This window comes from Rhinolophus sinicus, linkage group LG05 (genome assembly GCF_036562045.2).
Source record: "Rhinolophus sinicus isolate RSC01 linkage group LG05, ASM3656204v1, whole genome shotgun sequence".
NCBI lineage: Eukaryota > Metazoa > Chordata > Mammalia > Chiroptera > Rhinolophidae > Rhinolophus > Rhinolophus sinicus.
Genome location: NC_133755.1, coordinates 132048356 through 132074387, shown reverse-complemented (window position 1 = coordinate 132074387; position 26032 = coordinate 132048356). Strand labels below are relative to the sequence as shown.

At 32.3% G+C, this 26032-nt stretch overlaps 1 protein-coding gene across 2 annotated transcripts in view; it reads left to right on the top strand.

Moving 5' to 3' along the window:
- ASCC3 (activating signal cointegrator 1 complex subunit 3) overlaps positions 1 to 26032 on the top strand; it is a 300957-nt gene that overhangs the window by 105157 nt on the left and 169768 nt on the right. For both annotated transcript variants that reach the window (XM_019738872.2, XM_074333336.1), the window contains exons 11-13: positions 5474 to 5638; positions 10504 to 10680; positions 13580 to 13651. In XM_019738872.2, the coding sequence (XP_019594431.2) occupies positions 5474 to 5638; positions 10504 to 10680; positions 13580 to 13651 (414 nt within the window). The remainder of the gene's footprint in view (positions 1 to 5473; positions 5639 to 10503; positions 10681 to 13579; positions 13652 to 26032) is intronic.

Sequence of the window (26032 nt, the reverse complement as noted above, 5' to 3'; positions counted from 1 at the left end):
CGTCAGAGGACTTTGTGCTTTACATGTGTAAGTGTGCACTCATGCATGTGAACTGATGGGAGAAGAGGGAACATAAAAAATGTAGAAAAGGAAGTAGATGGAACTGATTTGGTGTAGTGTCCCGAGGGGCAGGTATAATCTGCAGGCTGTCAGATTCCATTACAGGGGCTGATGCCATCCATCAGAGCTGACATGTGTATAGCAGAGGTTAGTATAACTATAATTATGTGTATGTTTATGGAATCTAAACCATGTGACATTTTAGATTTAATCTTTAAATTAAAGCATTCATATAATTTATAAGCTTGTTGTTGAGTAGTATGTGATTATATATTTTTAAAAGGAAGGTATACTTCCTAAATCCTGCAGACTTGCCTGACCTATGTCTACAGCATTAGAATGTGATTTGTAACAACTCCAGGCAGTGTTTTCACTACAGAAAACGTATTGAGCAAGCATTGATGAATATTGCTCTTTAACTTAATAGATCCTAACATTTTCAACTAAGTATACCATATTTCATCAATTATAAAACACATTTCAAAAATTTATTTGATAGTGCTTTACTTTTCACTTCTTAGTGACATAAAATAATGAGGTAGCTAATAATCAATGGCTCCTGAGATTTGATGAAATTGAGTAATATACTCTTGGATTTTAGTAACTATATTTTCGTATTTTGTCATTCTGATTTATAAAAAATCATTTATGTAATTAGTTTAAACATTTTTTTATAATTTTCTCCAGTCTAAGTACCAAAACTTTCAAAATCAATTTTAAATATTATAAAGGCAAGAAAGTATACTTTTACTTTTAAATTTTTTGTGTTCTTTTGATTTAACATTTTAAATCTACTTTTAATCTATAGCCATCTGCCTCAAGGAAAAATACCTCTCCAACAATAAAACGTATATAAAAAAAATTTAGAATTCAGTGTGATATCAATATGACTTGCATAATTTATAATAGATATAAAAGGATTTGTTAAACATAAAACAGACGACTTTTAAGGATCACAAACATTTCCCTGTATCTTAGGCTAGATATGTATTGCTGATAGTAATATAATTTCAGAACCATGTTTTTCTATAAAACGAGATAATTTATTGGAATTAGAAGGTTTTATGGACTGGGCTAGATATGAAAAATAGGTACAGACAAGGATATATTTTCTTTTTAAGTAGGGAGCAACAAGGATAACATTAAAGGATCATAGGGATCATGTAGTCTAAATTATGTGTCTGATTTCTCTTCTTGGTTCAAACTTTCCTATGAGTGTATTGAACTTCCTTATCTGTTTGCTTTTGGTGGTTATTGATGTCTGTGGTTGAGGGGAAGATTGATAGATAAGTGGGCAGGAAATTGGCCTAAATTTAGAAGCTGTACTTAAAATAATATATTTCTAACCAATAAGCTGAAAAACTTGGACTTACATGTAAAATTCCATATTTGGTCTCTTCCTCAAGATGCTTGCAGTGCACATAAAAAGACATTTAAACACACACGATCACACATATGAGATGATAATGTGATCAATGCATGTTAGAAGCACAAAACACATATTTGCTTATTTTTTCCTCAGGGCCTAGAATATCCATCTTTCTTTCTTTGGCCAACTGTTATTTACCTTTTACCTGTTCAGTTCTGGTATCCCTTCTTACCATTTAAGTTTTGCTTTTAGCTGTAAATTTAATTATTATAGTATGCATATATAGTATGCACACAGATTAACTGTTATTGAAATAAAATGTGCACACAGAATAGTGCAAAAATTGTAAGTGAACAGTCTGATAAATTTTCCTCAAGTGAGTACACTGATGTAACCACCACCTATATTCAGAGGAGTGAAAATTACTGTCTATCTTAAACCACTCACAAAATGTATCTCAAAGTGTTTTAAAGAATTAATGTAAGTCATGAAACTGTAAAATTCCTTGTAGATAACATAGGGGAAAAAGCTCTCTGACATTGGTCTTGGGAATGATTTTTTTGGATACGACAGCAAAAGCACATACAACAAAAACAATAATAAACAGGTAAGACTAATCAAATAAAAAAGCTTCTACATAGGAAAAGAAGCAGTCAGCAAAATGAAAAGACAACCTATGGAATGGGAGAAAATATTGTCAAACTATCTATCTGATAAGGAGCTACTATCCAAAATATATAAGAAACATAAAATATATAAGAAAAATATATAAGAAAACTCAATAGGAAAAAAAGGATACAATTAAAACGTGGACAAAGAACTTGAATAGGCATTTTTCCAAAGAAGACACACAATGGCCACCAGGTACATGAAAATATGTTCAACATCACTAATTATCAGGGAAATGTATATCATAACCGCAATGAGATTTCACACCTGTTAAAATGCCTGTTATCAAAAAGTCAAGAGATAACAAATGTTGGCAAGAATGTGGAGAAAAGGGAACCCTTTTGCATTATTGGTGGGAATGTAAATTGATACTGCCACTATGGAAAACAGTATGGAGGTTTCTCAAAAATTTAAAAAGAACTGCCATATGATATGCCATCCCACTTACCTAAGTGTTCATCAGTGGATAAGTGGATAAAGAAAATGTGGTGGATATGTACAGTGGAATATTATTCATCAATAAAAAGAAGGAAATCCAACCTTTTTCCACACATGATAGACATGGGGGAAATTATGCTAAATGTAAAATAAGACAGAAAAAGACAAACACTATATGTTCGCGTATGTGGAATATAAAAAAGCCAAACTGAAAGAAATGGAGTGGAATGGTGGTTGCCAAGGGCTCAGGGGTTGGAGAAATAGGAAGATGTAGGTCAAAGTGTACCAACTCCCAGCTATAGGATGAATGTGTTCTAGTGATCTAGTGTACAACATGGTGACTATAGTTAATAATACTGTGTTATATGTTTGTAAGTTGCTAAGAGAATATACCTTAAATGTTATCAGTGAGTACACACACACACACACACACACACACACACACACAGTAACAGTAATTATGTGAGGGAATGGAGGCATTAACTAACCTTATTATGATCATTTTGTTGATATATATATATATGTATATATAAAATGATACATATATGTATAAAATGATCACATTGTACACCTTAAATTTACAAGTTACATGTTATTATTAATCTCAACAAAGCCAGAAAAAAAAAGGAGAGATAAAATTACTTTCCCTAGGTCACAATATTTTAAAAGACGAAAGATAATATTATTATATTAACATTTAATTGAATTACCAGATGAATTGGTTCTTGCAAGTCTCAGGTTCTGTCAAGTCCTTTGGTTTTGCTGTCAAATGGATGAGCATTTTAAAGTTGAATACACCAAATTTTTGCACAGTGGTGGTATATAGCATCTCAACTATGTCATTTTTCCAGTGGACAGGCTGAAATTGGAACAGTTTGGAATAATGATTTTTATACTCCTTAGGGAATAAGCACATGTATTGAGAGGAATTTAAGTTGACAGTAAAAATATTGACAGTTAACCCATGTCGTAATACAAGAACAAATGGAAATAACATGAGAAATTCATTAGGCAAATGTGACGCTTTATTTTCTAGCCATTTTAGTTTAGAGAATTGAAGTAACGAAATAGTAATATAAATGAAGCCACTTCTCACTATGCTGAAAGTGAAGTTCAGAAAACAAAATTCTAGAATGTATTTTTAAGATTTGGTGGTATAGTTTTATGATATCTGAAAAATTTGATTTTACAATTTAATTGTCACCACATTATTATATCTGAAAGTGAATTATAAGAAAGAGTTGGCACAGCCTTCTACATTCTTGGAGAGGTAGGTAGCTAAGCTTTGTATTTATTATAATTTAATGGTGTACTTTGTAGCTTTAATATTTACTAATAATAAGCTTGCTTATTTTATAATTTTATATGAAGTGAATTTATAGTTTGGAGAATTAACTGTTTTTGAAAACAGATAGGCATATTTTTCAGGACTTGTAATGAAAAGGGTTGTTAGTGATCCGTGGGTGTTTTTGTAGTAATATATTGGGTTATTTTAAGTTTGTCATTTTTCAAAGTAGAAGTTTTCTTTAAATTTATTATAATGTAAAATAGATGTTAATGCATAGTGAATGTTTCAACCCATTTTACATCTCAAAATTCATTATACATCCATTTATAGTTAATTCCAATAGCATTTTTTTCCCCATAAAATTTGATGTGACCTAAACATTGCCATTTAGCTTTAGCAAATTAACTAAGTAGCTTTGGATTCGTAATATTTCACACCGTATATATGAATTCCTTAATCTATTTCGTTACAGTTCGCCAATTAATGTGTTTAAGTACAACTATTAAATTTTGTGGTTAGGGTAGTTCAATTCAAAATGATACCAGTGATATCTCTAATAATGTAAAGGTTATATTGACAAATTTAGATTGCACATTTGTTAAGAATTTATGTATCATTTGCAATCTAAAAAAAAAGATTATCTTTCCCATAGGTGAATACAAAACACGTGAAATAACATAACAAAAATGTTGAGAGAACAATCTGACGCCCATCTCAGTGTTAACCTCTTCAAAGCACACTTGTGTTGTGATTATCAACAATCTCTATAATCTGATATACTACTGGCTAAGAGAGAAGCTTTGGTTTTGATTTGTTACCTAATGTCGTCTTTGAATTATCCACATGTGGGATTATTTCCTAATGTAATGTTATTGTAGTAGATATTATTAAACTTGCTATCTTTTTTCTGTCACAGTATGCTTTTAGAGGGCACAATTCAACATGTAAAAAGCAAATAGATAGATATCTAATTAAGCGTCATGTCAAATGGCCTGCTTCTGTGAAGTTCACAGAAGCCTGGGCCTAACTCCTGTCCACGTGCCCTGCATCTGCAGGGACTCACTGTTGGGGTTGCTATTATCTGCCAGTTGTGCTGTGTTGTAAGTATTAGTTTTTAGTATAAAGTACTTCAGTAGTAGTTAATATTAAAGGGCAGTTTTTAAAAACTGTATCAGTAGTGAAGTTTCCTCTACATTTGGATACGTACAAATAGGTGACTATTCAGAGAGTGGATTCTTGGTTTCTTTTCAATCGCCTTTTAATACTTTGTTCACTTTTTTCATCCCTTTTCAAATAAATGCCCTAATCAGTATATGCAAGTTTAAAATACAGTGTCATTTGTTTTTTACATTGTAAGACACTTTTTAAAAAAACCTTGTGTATTTTGTGCACTTCACACTAAAACTTACTGACCTACTACCTCACTGAATTTTAAATAACTTTAATATCACAGCTTCGAGAAAGGTCCTCTTGAAGTGACCATTGTCTGCAATGAATTAGATATCATTCTGGGATGTTTTAACCCTTTTCATTTGATCTGTATATAGGTGGCCAATCATATCTTTTTTTGAATGAACACAGTTGAAATTTAAAAAGTCTTATGTGACTTCTTCCCCTTTTTAAAATGATTATCTTTTCTTGTTTTATAGATGCTTGTGACCACACCCGAAAAGTGGGATGTAGTGACAAGAAAGAGTGTTGGGGATGTAGCTCTTTCCCAAATTGTAAAGCTCCTTATTCTTGACGAAGTTCATTTGCTGCATGACGATAGAGGACCAGTATTAGAAAGCATAGTGGCACGCACTTTGCGGCAGGTAAGAGGAAGTTACTTAAAAGCTCATTTTTGAGGTATGAGTAACTTTTTAAACTTACATGTAGTGTTCAAAGAAATATTTGTATGTGTTTTTATGGGTATAAAAATAATTTTAGTATGGAGAAACCTTCAGCTATTCATTTTCATATTAAAAGTATCCTATCTTTCTTCCTTCTAACTCTTATTGAAGTTTCGTTAACTAAAATAAATACTGGAAAACTTCTATTCTAAGCCTACATTGCAAAGCTAAATCTAATATTGACTAAGCAGTATTAAAATATGGTAGACCGTTGGAGAATATTAGAGGTTTCATCTATTTCTCTCCGCAACTAACGTCTTCCCCCTGAAATAAATCTTAACATGATTTTTTTCTGAAATACTAGATGAAATGAATTATGATCACCTAATGTCCATAATCTTAATCATTATTTTTCCAAATGGACATTTATATGTTTTCTCTAGTTTTGGACTTTAGTTGTTATTCATAAGTAGTACCACCCCAAACTGGTAAATTCAGCAATGTCTTGTGATTGTTTTTGTTGTTTTTTTTGTCAGCCCCTCTTTTCATTAAGTGAAAAGATAAAATATCATAGAATACCTATGAGTATTAAAATGATGTTTGTTGGTAAATCGTACATGTATAGAAAATAGATGAAGACGAGTTTTTCAACCTAATCAAGAACTCTAATTCTTTGACTCCCATCTGTTATTGTTTTGGATTCATATTCTCCTGGCTTTATTTTCTTTCTGAAATAGCCAAGACTTCATGACCAATTTTTCTTTTGTTAATAAGTTTAACTTATTCCCTGACTACCTGGCAAAATTCCAACCGTGAGCCTACCAAATGATGTCTTATGGTTACAGCCAGACAGCTTAAACACTAACATAAAAGATTATACAGTGATATAGACCAAGGTCATCATACATTCATAGACTCTGAGGTCACCTGGATCGTTGGGATTACCCTGTAACTTCTAAGCAGCTTTTCTTCTTTTTCCCCAAAGTGGTAATTGCCAAGTATCACTAGACACTTTCTTTACTCTTCTCCACCCTGTTATGCCTCCTAGTTAAATGACATTACTTTTTACTGAATGGAAATAGAGGCTTTTATGCTTGAAGTCCCTCAGTTTGCATCCCTTCTCTTCTTCCCACTCTGGAAAAAACCCTCAAATCCTTTCCCATAGCTGTCTATACTCATCATTCCATTCCTTGTCCTTTAATTAGAGGTCCCTTCTCCCTTGCCTTAGATCCCATTCATTCCTGTCACTCCAGTTAGTTACACTGTTTTGTTTTTTTCCCCTCCTGTGTCAGTAACTTCTCACTGGGCACTGATTCTTCCGCTTAAAAGAATTATGAAGTCCCTCTCATCTTTACTAAAACACCTCCCTCAAACCTATCTCTCTTCAATAACTTCTGCTTAATAAAGCCCTTTTTATCACCCAGCTTCTGGAAATAATAATCCATATTCACTGTTTCCTTTTTGACTTTCAAAACATTGCATTTCTGTTTATTGCTCCAACATAGGTAATAAAATATGTCTTACCAGGATTGCCAGTTACCAAATCCAAAAGATAGTTCTCAAACCAAAAATGTGCAATATATTTATTTTCTCATTCATTCAGTGAACATTTATTGAATACCTACTATATGCCAGCCACACAGTTCTAGGTGCTGTGGATATAGTTAACCAAGTTTTTCTCACATTTAAATTTTCGGCTGGGGTTAGAGTTGGGTGCATTTGCTCGTACATGAGAGGATATGCAACAAGCTGTAAAAGTAGTTTCATAGTAGGGTTGGAATTAGAGGATTTGAGACATGTTAACTTTTTACTACATAAATTAAAATATGTGTATATACATGCACATAGACATACATACATATAACACAAAAGGTTAATTCAAAGTTAGACTCAGAACACTCAGATTTTAGCTAATATCCAATTTATAAATAATTTCAAGGATATATATGTATTTGTAAGACACACATAAAGAGAAACTTTCTAGCTGTAATATATCTGCCCATGTTTTACATATGAAAGTCTCAAAAGAAGCATGCAGGGCATCATTTACACAAAAGAGAGCTATATTTTGATCATGTACCCTGTACTTACATAACTTAGTAGTGTTTTTCATGCCACATGAATCCATACATTGCAGGTTTATCTAGATTGAGCCTCCTAGAGAGGCTACCTACATCAGCTAAAAGCATTACAAAGATAAGGACTTTCCTGCAACAATCGAACATTAGAGGTCAAGTAAATATCATTAGTAAATTTACCAGGAAGTCTGTCATTATCATGTTTACACGGAAGATTGACCAGGATATCTTTCTTTTTTGAACATTCCCAGTTAAGGGAGAAAATAGATTGCAGGCTGGCTGCTAATACTTTCTGTATGTATGTACACAGAAACACATACAACATTATTTATCATATATACTTTGAAGCGATCGTTGTAAATTTATAAATATTTTGTAAATTATTTGTAAATGTATAATGTTATAATTTTGTATATGTAATTTATAAATATAACCTATATAAAGTTAAATATATAAACAAAATATATGAAACATATATTATAGATTTGTTTATTATACATTATATAATTATATAAATATATGTATTAATATGATATAAAATATATATTATGTGTAATATAGGTATATATTCCACACATTGGCATCTCCATAATAGAATCAAAATCCTATTATATAGTTTATCACTACTATGCTTATGTTTTTCATGACTTTCTGTTTGTTATCTTAAGAAAAATTTTCAAATTTATTAGCTGGACATTAAAGACTATTGAAGCCCTGATCTGTCTAATTTTAACTTCTACATATTGTTTAGCTGCCATAGGTTCCAGCCACACAAAACTATTTATTCCTTTTCTACTACCTTTCCAATACCACTGACCCTCTATCAGAGATGAAAGTAGTCTTAAATTAGAGTATATTTTTGGCTATGAGATTAAGGGTTATAAATGCAAAATTATATATATCTTATCACTCTACGTATCCATCTGTTGAAAACCTACTATTCTTTTGAATCTGCCAAATATCATTTCTCCCGTGAAGTATTTCCTAGTTCACCACTCAGAATGAATTAACACCTTTTCTGTGTTCCCTCTGTACTCCCTTTCTTTGCATATTTTTAGCACTTATCAGTCTTCTTTATAATTTCACAATTTGCTATAATTAATTCTACCGTCATCTGTATTCCTCACTAGATTTTAATCTCCTTGAAGAAAGGGTCTGTGTGATTCTTCTCTTATTTCCAATGTACTAGCACAATGCTCTTAACTATTTTTATTAAATAGGAAAGTTCCTGTTTTTATTTCTTCCTTGGAATTACCAGATTGTCCAGTAGATGGCAGTGTTTTACATCGCACTTCAACATTGGCATCTAACAGAAGCACCATAGGGAGCTCCTCTAATGCAGTGTGGATTCTGTTCAGGTTCTGAGTTGCCTCATGGTATTAGGGATTAAATTCACAACACTGAATTTAATTCACATCTTGGCATGATTGAGGGAAATGTGAAAAAGAGAAAAATGTAAGAAAGGTCAAATCTGTTATATTTAACAACATTCAACTAATATTAGTGGTTGTCTTAACTACTTTCAGTGAGTAGGGTGACTATCAAAACTTAGATTTCACGTGAGGGAAAACATCATAAACATTTACTGCCTAGTTTTGGGGGTAATTATAAAGGCAAAGCTGTAAAATACTAATTTTTATAGTTTTCAACAATTAATAAGTTTTACATGAATACTTATATTGTACAGAGCTTCGTGATTTGGCTTAGAAAGTAAAGTTCCAAATTATCCTTATTTAAAAGAATGCATTTTTCATAAGGCTTATCTATAGTGAGAATAATAGGATTATATCTTACGATTTAATAATACAGTTGTAAAATAGATTTTTAGCAGAAAAATATCTATGGTGTTTGTAGGGTACCGTGTATTTCAAAAGAACTTAAAAATATATTCAATACCGTTTGTATTGTAAATGATTTTAAAACCAAAAATCACTTTTATTTCCTTTCATATCACCACTTAGAACTATTGCTTAATTAAAAATCATCATTCGAATCACTGTAAAGGACTCTAATCACAACATATAAAGGAGAATTCGTAAATAATGGATGTACTCATCTTTTCCCTTTATTTAAATTTTCTTGGTTTTTTGGGGGTTTGAGTTTTTGCTGATACCCTTAGGATTTCTTTAGTGAAAGCAAATTCATGGTAAAATGTAAGCAATCTATAGTAAGGGAAGGAAAACACTAATTTTATAAGTGATTCCTCGAGAATTTAAAAAAATCTTTTAGTTTCCTGAAAATAATTTTTCATTGAATACATATACATATACGTATAGTTTCAAATATTTATGTCATGCAATTTTATCATTTTAAATTTAGATTTTGTAAAACACTACAAGCATCCACCTTATTTTAAATTTTTGTGTTTAAAATGAATTTAAAATAATTGAACTAAAGAATAAACAGCATATATTGTTAATACCTGGAATTATATGGTAAAACTTACACTAAAACCTAACCCATGTACTTACCTTGTTACATTTTTAGAACAACAAAAAAAGAAGAAAGTATTTAATTAATAGGATTTCCCAGTTCAGGAAATCTGCTAAAATTATACTTTGAATTATTTTGTATCATCCCAGATGCTAGGTTTAGGCCAGTTTTCTTTCATATCTCTTTTAGACTATGTGTTATTATTCAGTGTTTCTTTAGGGATCTTGTTTTATTGTGACTGTTTCATACTTTATGTTTACTAAAACTTATTTTAAACTTAGTAAAAATCCAGGGTGTTGAGTCTACCTCAAACATTAATTAAAATAACCCATGTAGGTTGAATCCACACAGAGTATGATAAGGATTCTTGGACTCTCTGCAACCTTACCCAACTACCTTGATGTTGCTACATTTTTACACGTCAATCCCCGCGTTGGCCTTTTCTACTTTGATGGCCGTTTTCGACCAGTTCCTCTTGGGCAGACGTTTCTGGGAGTTAAAAGTGCAAACAAGGTAAATTTGATTTTAATAATTATGCATTTTTTTCTAAAAATATCTCTGTTGATGTATTGTTTAATACTTATTGGGAATTAGAGACTTCAAAAGACCATTTCTGTAGTATTACAAATATAACATTCTAGACAAAATCAAGCGGTTTCTCAACTACATGTAGTAGAATAATTCCTCCAAAAAGTTGTTTATAGTTTGCAATGTTCTCATCAATGCATGTTTTGTATTCTCAGCTAGGAATGCAAGTTATATATAAGAATATGTATTTTAAAAAGTTATTTTGTTATGATTGAAGGCCAGTGTGAAATAATAAAAGGCTCTCATTAAACCTGTAATATGTATTTTGGTACATTATTTATCAAAAATGAATAATACCTTATATGCAATTGAAAAATAAATTCATGGTAGCAACTATAAAGGGAGGTGCCCTACTTATAATGTTTTGTAATTACTATATTAGTTATATATATGTAAGTGGGATTTCTGAAATTTTTTGTGATGCATTTAGTTTGTCTATCTAGTTCCTTAATACTATTACCAGGTACCACCCTGTTTCCCGAAAATAAGACCTAGTCGGACAATCAGCTCTGATGTGTCTTTTGGAGCAAAAATTTACATTACTTATACATTATATAAGACGGGGTCTTATATAATGTATAATGTAATGTAATATAATATAGTATAATATAATACTAGGTATAATATAATATAATGCCGAGTTTTACATTAATTTTTGCTCCAAACTATGCATTAGAGCTGATTATCCGGCTAGGTCTTATTTTCGGGGAAACACAGTATTTGCATGATTAGGATGCTTATTTTGGACTTTTATTTTGTAATACCATGAAGGAATACGTTACTTTGCATAAAATTTATACATTTATCTTTCTGTTTAAGGACAGTGTTTTTCGGTAGAAGAAATATCTTTAGGAGAATATTCACAGGCCATATGACCTTTATAAAAAAAAATCAAGATGGAATCATATGTTACTATATCAATCTTGGTCTTTAATGTATTATATTATTTCTTGTCTAAAAACAATTTTTTAGTAAAATAGGGCCATTTTTACTGCACACTATTATACATAAAATACTTGGCTAAAAATATCAGAAGCAACATTCACTACAACAGTTAATATGCTCCATCTGCATTGCATACAAGTAAGGTATCTTTAGAATTGCAGGGGGCCATTTCTGACTTATGCATAAAAGGATAGTTCATGATATGATAATAGTTATCGTATGCATATTTTACCTTTATTAATTGTTTCAAGCGCTCTTCAGTATTACTTGCTGCATGTTTTTTACAATCATGTTTTGATATATATTTATCTATCTCATTTTAATGTATCACGGCAGATATAGACCTTTTTTTATACCTTTAGAGTGTTTCAGCTTTATAATTTAAATGATAGCACATGGTTATCACAGAAAGAGATAAAGAAGAAAATTTTTTCAGATGCTTGTCAACCATCTTGATCCTTATTTTCTTTCAATTCATCATACGAATTGGCAAATCACTTAAAGCTAATTAAGTTCACACTATTTTTCACCCCAATATGTTAGTATTATAATCATAAAATGAATGAACCATCATAATTATTTTGAAGGTGTAGAAATTTGGCAAAATTAAAATAACTTTGATATCTTACATAGTGTAAACTGTAAATTAGTAATATTTTACTTATACAGATTTTTGTCTTACTAAAATTTAAAAAAATGTACTATTTTTATACTCAACTGTATTATACAGTTGGTAACTATTAAGCATTTCCCCAGGGTATCTGTTGTTTATTATATTTTCTAATCAGTTGTTAGTTTGTCATTTCCTTGAAAAAGAAATCCATGTAAGTTTCTCAGAGTTTCGTTTAGAAACTCATGATGTGATTCAATTGTCATGGAAGAACATGGGAAAATAGTGTGTGTGACATGTCTAATTTGAATACATAATGGCTTTGGCCAGAACTCAACCCAAAATACACTGGAAAATTATTGACAGTTTTATTTGGAGTTGTTTTTTTGAATCATTAATGTGGAGTAAATTATCTTGTGATTATCTCATCCACCTTAGTCGACATAACAAGATTTCCAGAATGATAAAGTATTTACATTATTAAAACAAAAAATCTAAATCATAGTCATTTCAGGTGTATATGACATTTTCAACCCTCCAAACTCTTAATAAATGTTAAGTTGAGCGATACAGGCTGTGCCACATGCCTATTCCTTTGGGTTAGCCACCTCCTTTTTGGTTGGAAGATTTCTCATCATTAGTAGGGAAAATGAGACCCTTTATTAATTCATAAGTTTGATATTAAACTTCTAATTAATCTAAAATATGTTCTGTAGAAGAATATCTACCCTGCTTCGTATACATCACAGAAACAGTATGTTTCCTTAGATTTCAGCTTTATATGCCATGACATTCTATGGGGTAGTGTTTCAGTGATTTTGAGAATTACCAAGAAAAGCTCTATAGCTTATAGAATGAAATAGAACAAAAATAGAAAGAATGGACTTCTCTGAGGAAAGCAGAGAAAAGAATTTTAAATTATTCCAAAATATGTATAACTAGTACATTATGCTTAAAATTATTGTCTTTGAAAAACTTGACACTCTTAGAAAGTTAGTGCTCTGAAAGTATTATATGATGTATTTGTGTTTTTTAAAAAACTTTTTTTTATTAGTTTCAAGTGCACAAAACAAGGGGGAAGGTGTATTTGTATTTTTAATCGCATTCTGTTTGTTTCCTATTGCGTTATATGTTAGATGTTTATATTGCATTTGCTTCTGCATTCTAGCTAGTCAAAGTAAAGATGCATTGTAATTGGCAGTTTTTTTTTGTAGTTAGAAAGTTTATAATTGCTTCATTTGATATTTTTCATGTTTTGAAAACTTGAAGGTGCAACAATTGAATAACATGGATGAGGTATGCTACGAATGTGTTTTGAAGCAAGTAAAGGCTGGACATCAGGTACACTTTATTTTATACTATTTTTAGACAATGCTTAATGATTAAAATTACTGATTTAATGCTCTTAAGAAAAATTTCTGGAATTCTGAGAATGACTCAGAGGTTTCATTTCTTAAGTTTTTAGCCCAATGATTAGCCCATGTAAGTCATAAAGTATTTATAGATAATATTATCATCCCAATATTGATAAGTCTTGCTATTTGTTTGCCATTTATATTCAATAGATGAGAGAGAAGAATTTTATCCTTTGTTTTTAAAAAATATTTTTAAAAAGCACCATCCTTCTCTCTCACCTCAAAAATTTTATTTTGTGTTTTTTTTACATAATGTAAAACTTTTAAATGTTACATCATTCTTACTGTTTTCATGAAGTAGTTATCACTTGAAATATATATAATAAAGTTTGTGTTGTTTCATGGTTTGGAAACTAAGCAGTTTTGCTTTTAAACTCCGTTGTCCAAAATGCTCCAGTCAAGATTGTTAAAGAAACAGGGGAATGATAACAGTTGCTTACGTAAAACTTAATCATTGCCCAATTGTATATGGTTCTTTGAATCACTTTTTTTTCCCTATGTTGTTAGCCTAAAAATATGTCATGTAAAAAGAAATATTTTCTGGTTATTTAGTTTTTAAATTCATTATAAGAGCAGTAGAATCCTTTTTTTTTTCAGACCAAATCTTGTTTGAAGCCCCAATATATAAAACAACTCAAAGATGAATTAGATTTGAGAGCATGGAACACTACCCCCGGAGCTTTCCTGAGGCGCTTTTCCCCTTTTAAAGAATGTTTTAAAATCAGTTTTCCAACGAACCTCAAGAGAATATTGTTTTAAGAATAATTTTTAAGGGGGAAAAAAATTATGATTAGATCGTATAGTGTTAGTGGCTTGCCTTTCCCAGTGATTAGTAAATGCCTAAAACTGCTAAAATTATCTTACATTTATTATCTCATTGAATTCCCTCAGCAGCCAAAAAGATAGGCACTATTATCCTCAAGACAGATGAAGAAAATTAGGTACTACACACAATCAAGTAGTTGTTGCCATCGTTTTACTAGTGCACTTACAAACCCAGGCCTTCTGAGTGTCGTCTCTGATCACCATCGTGTCATGTTTTCATTTATATCAGTGTTCTTTGACCCTCATTAGCAAACTGCTTTGTGGGTGGCATTGCTTATCATGCACAAATAAAGAAATGTAAAAGACTAGTATTCTTTCTTTAATCAAAAAATATTACCAAATACTAACCATTTATTCTTAGTCAGGAGCCGGGAAACTTTTTCTGTAAAAAAGAGCCAGAGTGTTAACATTTTAGACTTTGTGGACCTTATGTTTTCTGTTGCAGCTACTCAGTTCTGTTGTAGCATGAAAGCATCAACGGACAGTATATGAACAATTGGGCATGGCTGTGTTCTAATAAAGCTTTATTTATAATAACAGACAGCAACTGCATTTGGCTTGCAGGCTATGTATGCCAATCTGTGTTCTAGATTGCCTGGTGAGATTTAATTTTAGTGAACGTTTGATGATCCTAAAATGCTATCTAGAGAAACTGTTGATAGCATTTCACAAAAAATCCTGAGAAAGAAATATCCTATATAACTACCAATGTTTGTATCTTCGTTGTAAAAAAGAGGACAAATTCAGTGTAATGTAACCGGTATGGACATTTATTTCCAACTTTTATATTACAGAAGATACAAACTGTATTTTTAGCTATGAAATATAGCTGTGGGGGCTATAAAATTTTTACTTATATGCCATATTAAAAATATTCAGTAAATATTTAAATGTTTTCTCATTAAACATTTTAAGTTTAGACTTTATGTTTTTGGAGCAGTTTTGGGTTCACAGCATAACTGAGCTAAAAGTAGAAAAAGTTCTCCTATGCCCTCTGCCCCACATGTGCAAGCTTTCTTCACCATCAACAGCCTGCACCAGAGTGGTGCATTTGTTTCAATCAATAAACCTACAGTGACAGGTCAGAATCACCTGAAGTCCATAGTTTACAATAAGGTTCAGTCTTGGTGCTGTACATTCTTTGGGTTTAGATAAATGTATAACAACATATATCCACTATTATAGTGCCATAAAGAATAATTTCACTGCCCCGAAAACCTTCTGTCCTCAGCCTGTTCTCTATCCTTACCTTTATCCCCTAGTAACCACTGATGATTTTACTGTCTCCCTAGTTTTACCTTTTTCAGAATGTCATATACAGTAGCCCTCCCTTTGTCCATGGTTTCATTTTCTGTCATTCTAGTTACCTGCAGTCAACTGCAGTCTGATAATAGTAAATGGAAAATTCCAGAAATAAACAATTCATAACTTTAAATTGCACACCATTCTGAGTAGCATGATGAAATCTTGTGGCATCCCGCTTTGTCCTGCTCTGGACCTGAATTATCCTTTTGTCCAGCGTATCCATGCTGTGCAGCAGCTCCTTGAATAGTGTCATTTCATTCAGCATCATTTTGTTATATTGATGAGATGCCATTGTAATTTAACTCTTGTTTGTATCAGTTCGCCAGTGGTAAAATTGGTTTTGTTATACGTCATTCCGTCGCAGTTTCAAGAACCTATCGATAACCTTAAGTAAAGACTTACTGTATACGCCGCAAGCCTAATAGTTACTTAGCTGTCTCAGTTATCAGACCAACTGTCATAGTATCGCAGTGCTTTTGTTCAAATAACCCTTATTTTACTTAATAATGCCACATTCACATAATTTTTATTACAGTATAATGTTATAATTGTTCTATTTTGTTATCAGTTGTTGTTAATCTCTTACAATGCCTAATAAATTAAACCTTATCATAGGTGTGTACGTATAACAAAAAAACATAGTATATGTAGGGTCCCATAACTGTCTACAATTTCAGGCATCCATTGGGGGTCTTGGAAGTATCTCCCAATGGATAAAGGGGAGTTACTGTAGTTGGAATCATACAGTATGTAACCTTTTCAGATTGGCTTCTTTCACAATACGTATTTGAGGTTTCTCCATATCTTTTCATGCCTTGATAGCTTATTGTTTTTAGCACTGAATAATGTTCTGTCTGGATATACCATAGTTTATTTATCCATTTACCTACTGAAGGACATCTTGATTGCTTTTAAGTTTGGCAATTATGAATAAAGCAGCTATAAACATCTCTGTACAGGTTATATGTAGATAAAAGTTTTCAACTCCTTTGGGTAAATACCAACGAGTGTGATTGCTCAATCACATGGTAAAAGTATGCTTAGTTTTTTAAGAAACTGCCAAACTGTCTTTTAAAATGGCTGTACCATTTTGCATCTCACCAGCAATGAATGAGAGATCCTGTTGATCCACAGCCTCACCAGCATTTGGTGTTGTCAGTATTTTGCATTTTAGCCATTCTAATAGGTGTGTAGTGGTATCTCATTGTTGTTTAAATTTACATTTCCCTAATTACATATGATGTTGAGCATATTTTTATATGCTTTCTTGGTAAGGTGTCTTTTTAAGTCTTTTGCCCATTTTCTAATCAGGTTGTTGATTTTCTTATTGTTGAGTTTTAAGAGTTCTTTGTATATTTAAGATAAAAACCCTTTATCAAATATGTCTTTTTCAAATACTGTCTTCTAGTCTGTGGCTTATTTTCTCATTCTCACGACAATGTCTTTTGCAGAGCAAAATTTTTATTTGTCATGAAGTCTGGCTTATCAGTTATTCCTTTCATGGATTGTGCCTTTGGTGTTGTATCTAAAAAGGCATCTCAATACCTAAGGTTACCTAGATTTTCACCTATCTATCTTCTAGAAGATAAATCTTATCTTCTTTTATTGTTCTGTGTTTTACATTTAGGTCTATAATCTATTTGGAGTTAAATTTTTGGAAGAGTTTAGGGTCCATATGTAGATTCTCTCTCTCTCTCTCTTTTTTTTTTTTTTTTGCATGTGGATGTCTAGTTGTTCCAGCACCATTTGTTGAAAAGATTTTGAGACATTTTGTTACCTTTGCTCCTTTGTCAAAGATTAGTTGTCTATATTTATGTGGGCTTATTTCTGGGTTTGCTATTCTGTTCCATTCATCTAATTGGCTGTTCCTTCCCCATACCACAGTGTTTTAATTTCTATAGCTTTACGAGTCAGTCTTGAAATCAGATAGTATCAGGCCTCTGACTATTCTCCAGCATTGTGTTAGCTATTCGGGGTCTTCATTAACTTTGCACAGTGAGTTAATAACTTTTTTTTTTTTTTTAGAATTTTTAATTGTAACGGGGTATCTTCCATCACAAGAGAACTTTGTCTAATCTATGACAGATATCATTATAAATATAAACCCTTAAAGATGTTTTTAAATAATGGAAATTTAAATGTAAATACTTTGCCATGTACGGAACATGTAAATAAATATTTTGTATTTTGACATTAGACAGGAAAACACTTATCACTCCTTTTGTAATTGAATAGCCTTGCAAGTATTATAAAAATATTTAAGAAGCCACTGGTAGAAATGTTATTGTTTTGTCCATAGAATTAAAGTAATTAAAACAAATCATTTTTCTTTCATCACAGTTAACACTTAATGACCACATAAGTAGGTACTTGTTACATTACTGTGGAACATAGGATTGCTTCTCATTGAAGTGAATCACTTTTTTAGAATAAAAAAAAAGAGCAGTTTTTGTGAACTCCTTCTTAGTGAGACAGATAAACACATCCATCCATGTATAAAGATACATAGTTTTAAATACTAACATAAGGAAATAGCTTAATAATGCTATTACTGCCAGTACTACAGATATTTTGAGGCCTTAGGAACTATGAGTCACTTATCTTTGTAGTGTTACAGTATTTATTATGCAATTTACATACCAAGCAATCATTTGTAATTATTATTTAAGTATATTTATTATACTACTCCAGGCTTTTCTCCATATAATCTTGTATTATACAATGTTTTCTTAAAAAAGGAATGAAGCAGACTATCCCTAAGTGTTGGGAAAAGTAGCAGTTGTATCTTCCATTGTAGGTAGGTAAAAATCCACGTGAATGTTTTAATTTAAATGATCTTAGGAAGGTTATATCCTCTTCTAACATAGGTCTCTTAACTATATAGGGACTAACATATTCCTCTAGAAATCATGATTTATAAAGTTCAGATGCTGGCTGGGAGAGCTTGGTCAGTAAAAAAGAGATCTTAGTGCTGGCCCTTTTATTCTTAGTATAAATTTGTTCGGTGCATTACTTTTCAAAATGAAAGCTGCCAGAGGATAGGCACTTGTAGTAATGGTAACTTCTGATAGGAAGGAGGGCTTGGTTCACAGCACTGGTTCCTGTTTAGAAAGGACAGACTTGAATCGGATACCCAGGGGAGGTTTTAGGTGACTAGGCCAGCTGCTCTTGGGCATGAAAAATCTGAGAACGGAGAGGGTGCAAAGCTGAGGCGAAAGTTGCACAGAAGCATTACCTCCCCACCTTTTGTGTGCATGCCATAGCATCCATGACTGCCAGCCTTTGAAGGATGCATGACTACTTAGCGCTCTTCTCCTGTACTCTCGTCTAATTAAAATGTACTCTGGGTGATTGTGTAAGTATGATTACAGTTTGACAGCCCGCTGAAATACTTTAAGTCCCTCTCTCCAAACAAGAATTAGGGCAGCATAACTATGACCCACTTCAGGTTGTGTGTCCTAAGAATTTAGGTTTAGACTGAAGGTCTCAGTTTCTGTCTTTGAGTTGTTAGCGATGATGTTTGTTTTTCATAATGGTAGGACCTTCCTAAGTTCTAGAGAAATACCTACATATCTCCTTTACTTTTGTTCAATTGTAAAAATAATATAATACTGAGGAAAATTTTCATAGTTTCACTTATTTTTACCATTTTAACATTATTATTATAATTTTTATGCATACCCCATTAGTCTTGTCTATTTTCACACACAGCTTTTGATTTTGCTTATTTAAACTTAATTATTGGTTACAGTCCATTATTAAATTATAATTATTCTATGTATACAGTTTTATGTTCACTGTTTCTCTTAATAAATACTAAACATGTTTCATTGTTTCTACATTGTCTTCACAATTTTAATGTCTGTAAAAGATAAAGGGGAGTTTTAGTTCAGGTTGCAAGTTCCAAGTGCCATATAAGTCTTTTTAGGCTTCTAATCTTCCCAATCCTCTGACATTGCATTATTTCCTTTTGTTAAAGGAGAAAATGAACCTAAGACACGTTAAGCAGCATCCCAGGGTCAGGCAGCTAGTAAAGAATCACCTCAGGGTTGAAATACACATCTTTGTGTTGATAAAGCCCTCATCTTCAGAACGTAACACTGTCCCTTTGCCGCTCAGCTGACATTGGCTGTTCCTCTGTTATTGGTCATTTCGCCATTATTGGTGCTTAAATGTTGGCTACTTTCTATTATTAAAGACAGTGCTCCTGTACTGATCATCTCTCTGCCTATTATTTTCTTCTGCTAAAACATTTACTCAGGATAAATTCCCTAAACTAGGTCTTGCCACATGATCCTGTATTGCATCCGAATGGGTTATAACATGTCGTTGTCATAGCAGACCTACATGGGATTTTATAAATTTAGGCCATGTTCGTCTGAATAGTTTTATCAGTGTAGTGTAATACAAGGTTATGATCTGATGTGTGTTTGTCACTTTGAATTTATTTTATAATCTTAAGTCATATAAGACATAGTGGTGTCATACCAGTACGTTTTTTTTTTCCTAAGTAGCAGCTAGTACCTCTAAATCATGATTATGAAAACACGTGTTTTGCATACTGTGTTTTTCATGCCTTGCTTCAGATGTGCACTTACTTTCTGTTATTCAAACCTGTTCTTCCCTGTGTTTTTGCTTCCTACTGTGACCCTGTGGTCTTTGGCCTTTGCGATTGTGTTTTTGAAATGTAATTTAAATATGACTGATATAAAAGAGACTGAGGGGAAGAAAAGGAGTTTAAACAAATTTAACCCTTGAGCATACCAAAACACAAAAATGAGGGGGGGAAAAGTCACTGCTAATTCTACCATCCAAAGATAGTTTCTGTTTCTGTATGTCCTTCCCTTTGTTAAAATATGTTTTAGTCTCTATCTTTTCTCAGTTATTTCTATAGTTTCTCTAATCATGCAAAAATGTGACAGAACCATAAATAGAAACAATGACATTAAAATGTAAACTAACACATAGATTAAAGAGGTCAGATTTTTAAAAATTAAGCAATGTACTGTATTCTTTTAGGTTTTGTGTTTTAGTACCACAGGTATTACCAAGTTAGATTGGGTTATAAGGAACTATTGTTGATTCAGTTCCTAGTATTGCGTCCTGTGCATAGGGACTCTGTGATAAATGTAATTTGGTTGTGATGAGTTGCCTTATCTTCAAAGATTCAACATCCTTAGTGAGATGAGGAGGTTGGGAAATAGGAAATGCATCAGGACTATGACCTGCTAGTTATATTTGCCTCTAGTGTTGCTATATTACAAATGCCCCAGCCAGTGTCCTCAGATTCTAATACTGAGTTATTAAGGCAGCGCCTTAACGTAGTCTTTTATATTAATGCAGTCGTCTCAAGTTAGAAGCTCTTTTGCAATATAATTCGAGAACAAAGCTCTACCTGTGTAATTTTGGAAGAGTTGCCCAAAACTAAAATATTTTCCTGTTTCAGTCTTTTCAAAGAAATTGTTTAGTTTAAATCTTCTATTTGCAAGTTGCTCTGCCAAGTAACTGTTTGGCCTGTAAGTGCGTTTAGCTTGATAAGTGGCAGCTTCCGCTGATTGCCTTTGTAATACGTCCAGAGCTGAAATTGCAGTGTGGATACTTGGAAAGGATGACTTACACATTTTGATTTTGGAACCTGAAGTAAGTACCTCTCCCAACAAGGCTAGCAATCCTTGATTTAATCCATCACTCAAAAATTGCTACTTCACAGTAGTCTCTGATTGCTGAGGCTTTTGTGGAAGTTTGTTTTCAGGGGCTTAGAACCCCTCACTGGATTATTTTTTTCCCTTTTCTATCTCCTTGAAGTAATACCTTCCCTAAACTGGGGTCCTCTGCTTTTATTGGAAAGTTAACAAAGAGCTTCCCAATAGAAGAGTTTCTGAGCTGTGTTTTTCCCCTTCTTAACTGAGGTTGAATATAATGTTATCCCAATCACCGGCTGTCTTTGTATAAGATTCCAAGTGATAAATTTCAACAATAAATTAGTATGTATCCATCTGTCAGAGAACGAAAAATATATAATTCCACTGTCTTTTTACCTTATTATTTAAAAAAATCTGAAAGCTAGAATAACTCTTAAATTATATTATTCTGCCTTACTCTAATGTTTAAAAGGTCTAATTATATGTGCTTCATTCTAAGAGGCTCTTCTGTTCAAATGTTTTGTTGTACATACGAGTATAAGTACAATAAATTGTGTGTGTGTGTGTGTGTGTGTGTGTGTGTGTGTAGAGATAGAGACAGAGACAGAGAGACAGAAAGAGCTTTGCTTCTGGAATTCAGTTTTAGTTGTAACTAACTGCACATTAGTGCATTATTAAGAAGCCAACTAGGTGTTCAATAAAGGTGCTTTTCCTTGTTGTTAAGTGAACATAAGTTAATTTGGGGGTCAACAAAATTTAGCTTTATTTTGTTACCTTTTAAGTATACGTTAGCAGTTAATGTGTAGCAGTAAGAAATTGTAAATCAATCTATTGTAGTTGGAGAAACTAATAGAGTCTTTCCTGCTATCACCTCTCCCTTCCAACTGGTTAAAAAATCCTCCCAGTGAATATTTCTTGATTTTGTTTGTTTTCTTGTATTTTGGATTTTCTCCCTAGTTATGGTTTCCCTAAATAATTTTATCAGAGCAGCTACTTTTCAGACCATTATTAAGTAGACTGATAATATACATGTCCATTTTTTGAAAATGAACTATAACTCTCAGGCAAGTAAATACTTTTTGTAATTAATATTGTTTTTCATAAATATACAAATGAATTCATTTTTTCTCTTTATTTAGATTAAATTAGAATAAAGCAAATTTGATGTGCAAAAGCCATGCCAATAGTCTCCAATCATACTATTCCATGGGTATCAGTACACAAATCATCTAAACTTATGTGCTCATGTACTTAATAGATTTTATGTGCAGCTTTGCCTTAAAAGTATTAAAAACAGTAGGAGGCAGTTGTGTTCCACTCAAGCATGTGTGATGACAGATGGAGAAAATCTTTTCATGTTGACTTTTCAACAGTCACACTCTGCAAGACTTCAAGCTCTTCGTGGCTATTGGGAAATTAAAAGTTGGCTATTCAGCCTTTAATTTTGATCCATCTGCTCAAACTAATGAGACGTCTCATTCGTAAGCTTCTTTTTGCATTACCAAATGCAAGTACAGCTTTATCATTCCTGTTAATAATTCCCCTCCTCCTGTGTAACTTGCAGAATGGGAAAATAATTGATGCCTTAACCCTATTGAGGTTTTTCTTGCAATGCAAACTTTGTTACAACAATAGGAAAAGAAATTAGAAACTGCCTCAGAGATTATTTCATATTTAGTAAGTCAACTTGTTCTTTTTTCACATTATCAAAAAAGTTAAGATCCTTATTTAGTAGCTTCTTATTCAAAATCTACCTCCAGTTTCAAGGTTTCACAGTATTAAAGAGGGAGGAAAAAAGTCATCTTCAACCTTGGACTAATATTAAACGTCAGCCTTTTCTCATTCAGATGTATATCTCGTTTTCTCTTTCTTCGTGGTTTGTAAGTTTTTAGATGTTTCTAATTCTGATAAGAAACCACATTTCATAATTTACTCATGATTATTGATTAACTTATTGCTATATAAAGGGAATTATTTTTGATTCTTAGCGTTGCTTCTTAGTTTATATGGAAGTAATTATATACAATTGAAACAAATTTTACCATGGTAAATTTAATAATGGAACTTTACATTGGCCCTTTTGACTAAAATTTTTGTCTTCCAGATAGATACAAGCATCTTTAATTCTTTGTACCAATGTTTCTGTCATATCTGATTTCTCTAACGTGACTTTTATTTGTGAATTATTTAAATTTTGCTTTCTTTTCTGCCTTCTTTTGCTCCTCCCTGCCCAAATTGAGACATATTCTCAAAGTAATATACAAGCATAATTCTTAAGAAGGAGACATTTTAACAACTATAAGCACCAAAAACTCCTTTAAAAGAGCACAGGGACAAATAATTTTTTATAAAGGAGCCACAGCATACAATGGAGAAAAGAAAGCCTCTTCAATAAATGGTCCTAGGAAAATTGGATAACCACGTGCAAAAGAATGAAACTACACTGCTATCTGTCACCACATACCAAAATTAACTCAAAATGGATCAAAGACTTAAACATAAGATCTGAAACAATAAATTGCATAGAAAAGCATAGGTACTAAATGTAGGGACCTTCAGTTCAGAGAGTATTTTACGAATTTGACCTCAAGGCAAGGGAAATAAAAGTTAAAATAAATGAATGGGATTATATCAAACCTAAAAGCTTCTGCACAGCAAAAGAAACCATCAACAAAACAAAGAGGCACCCAACAGAATGGGAGAAGATTTTTGCAAATAGTACCTCTGATAAGGGGCAAATATCCAAAACATGAAGAACTCATACAACTCAACAACAGAAAAAAACAAGCAATCCAGTTTTTAAAAAATGGGCAGAGGACCTGAACAGACACTTCTCCCAAGAAAACATACAAACAGCCAACAGTTATATGAAAAGATGCTCAACTTCACTACTAGCTATTAGGGAAATGCAAATCAACACCACAATGAGATACTACCTCATACCTGTTAGAATGTCTATTATTAACAACACAAAAAAATAACAAGTGTTGGAGAGGCTGTGGAGAAAAAGGAACCCTCATACACTGCTGATGGGAATGTAAATTGATATAGCCACTATGGAAAACAGTATGGAGGTTCCTCAAAAAATTCAGAATAGAATTACCATATGACCCAGCCATCCCTCTTCTGGCTATCTACCCCAAAAAATCTGAAAACATTTATCTGTTAAGATATATGTACCCCTATGTTCATTGCAACAGTGGCCTAGACATGGAAACAGCTGAGTGTCCTTCAATAGATGATTGGATAAAGAAGATGTGATATATATGTGTGTGTGTGTGTATATATATATATATATATATATATATATATATGTATGTATGTATGTATGTATGTATATATGTATATATGTACATACATATATACAATGGAATATTTGTCATAAGAAAAAATGAAATACTGCCATTTGTGACAACATGGATGGATTTTGAGATTATCATGCTAAGCAAAATAAGTCAGAAAAAGGCAAGAACCATATGATTTCACTCATGTGGGTTATAAAACTGAAAGCAACAAAGGAACAAGACAAAGAAAGAAACAAAAACTCATAGACACAGACAATAGTTTAGTAGTTATCAGAGGGTAAGAGGGGTGGGGAGATAGTAGAAGAGGGTAAAGGGGGTCAAATATATGGTGATGGAAGGAGATTTGACTTTGGGTGGTGAACACACATTGCAGTATATTGATGGTGTATTATAGAATTGTACACTCGAAACATATAATTTTGTTAACTAATGTCACCCTAATAAATTTAATTTAAAAATAAAAGGGCCCAGCTGTATCTATGTTGTTAGGCCATTACCTCCTTTCGTGTTTATCACATATCTCTCTCACCCTCATTTTCCTCCACCTTTCTGGTCTTCTTTCATCATTGAGATGCTCTTCTGTTTACCTTTGGGCTTTTACATAACTTGTTCCCTCTGCCTCACCCTTCTCTCTTATTCGTTGCTTGGTTGATCTCTGCTAAACCCTTCAAATTTCATCTTTCTTTCCGAAGGCTATTTTACCTCCTTGACTCTTACACCTCCCTATTATGAACTATATATATTTGTAATCACATGGTGTATGTCTTTTTCATATTTCTAATGACAGTTTTACTTTGTTTTTTGGCTGTTTTGATTAATGCCACTATTCATTAAAAGATTATAAATCCCATAAGGAAAGGGACTATCTCTGGTTTTGCTTGTCATTGTATTGTCATGGCCTCTCCGGTACCTGGCACATAGTGGGTGTACAGATAGTATTAGATGGTCAGTAGGAGATGTAGTAGTCTTTATAAGTCTGAACTTATTCTTAAATGATGGGGCAGCAACCAACTTCAAGGAAAATTAAGAAAGTAATCTTTAATTTTATGGTAAGCTGAGTGTCCAGGCTGAGTGAAAAACAACCTGGAGATGTGAAATGGCATCAAAGATTGCTTTGATTACCTTTTTGAGGAATTCCCCTCCCCCCATAGGCTGCAATGATTAGTAAAAGAATGTTGGTATTCTTCTTAAAAATATTTCATTATGTAAATTTACTCTTAATATTTTTTC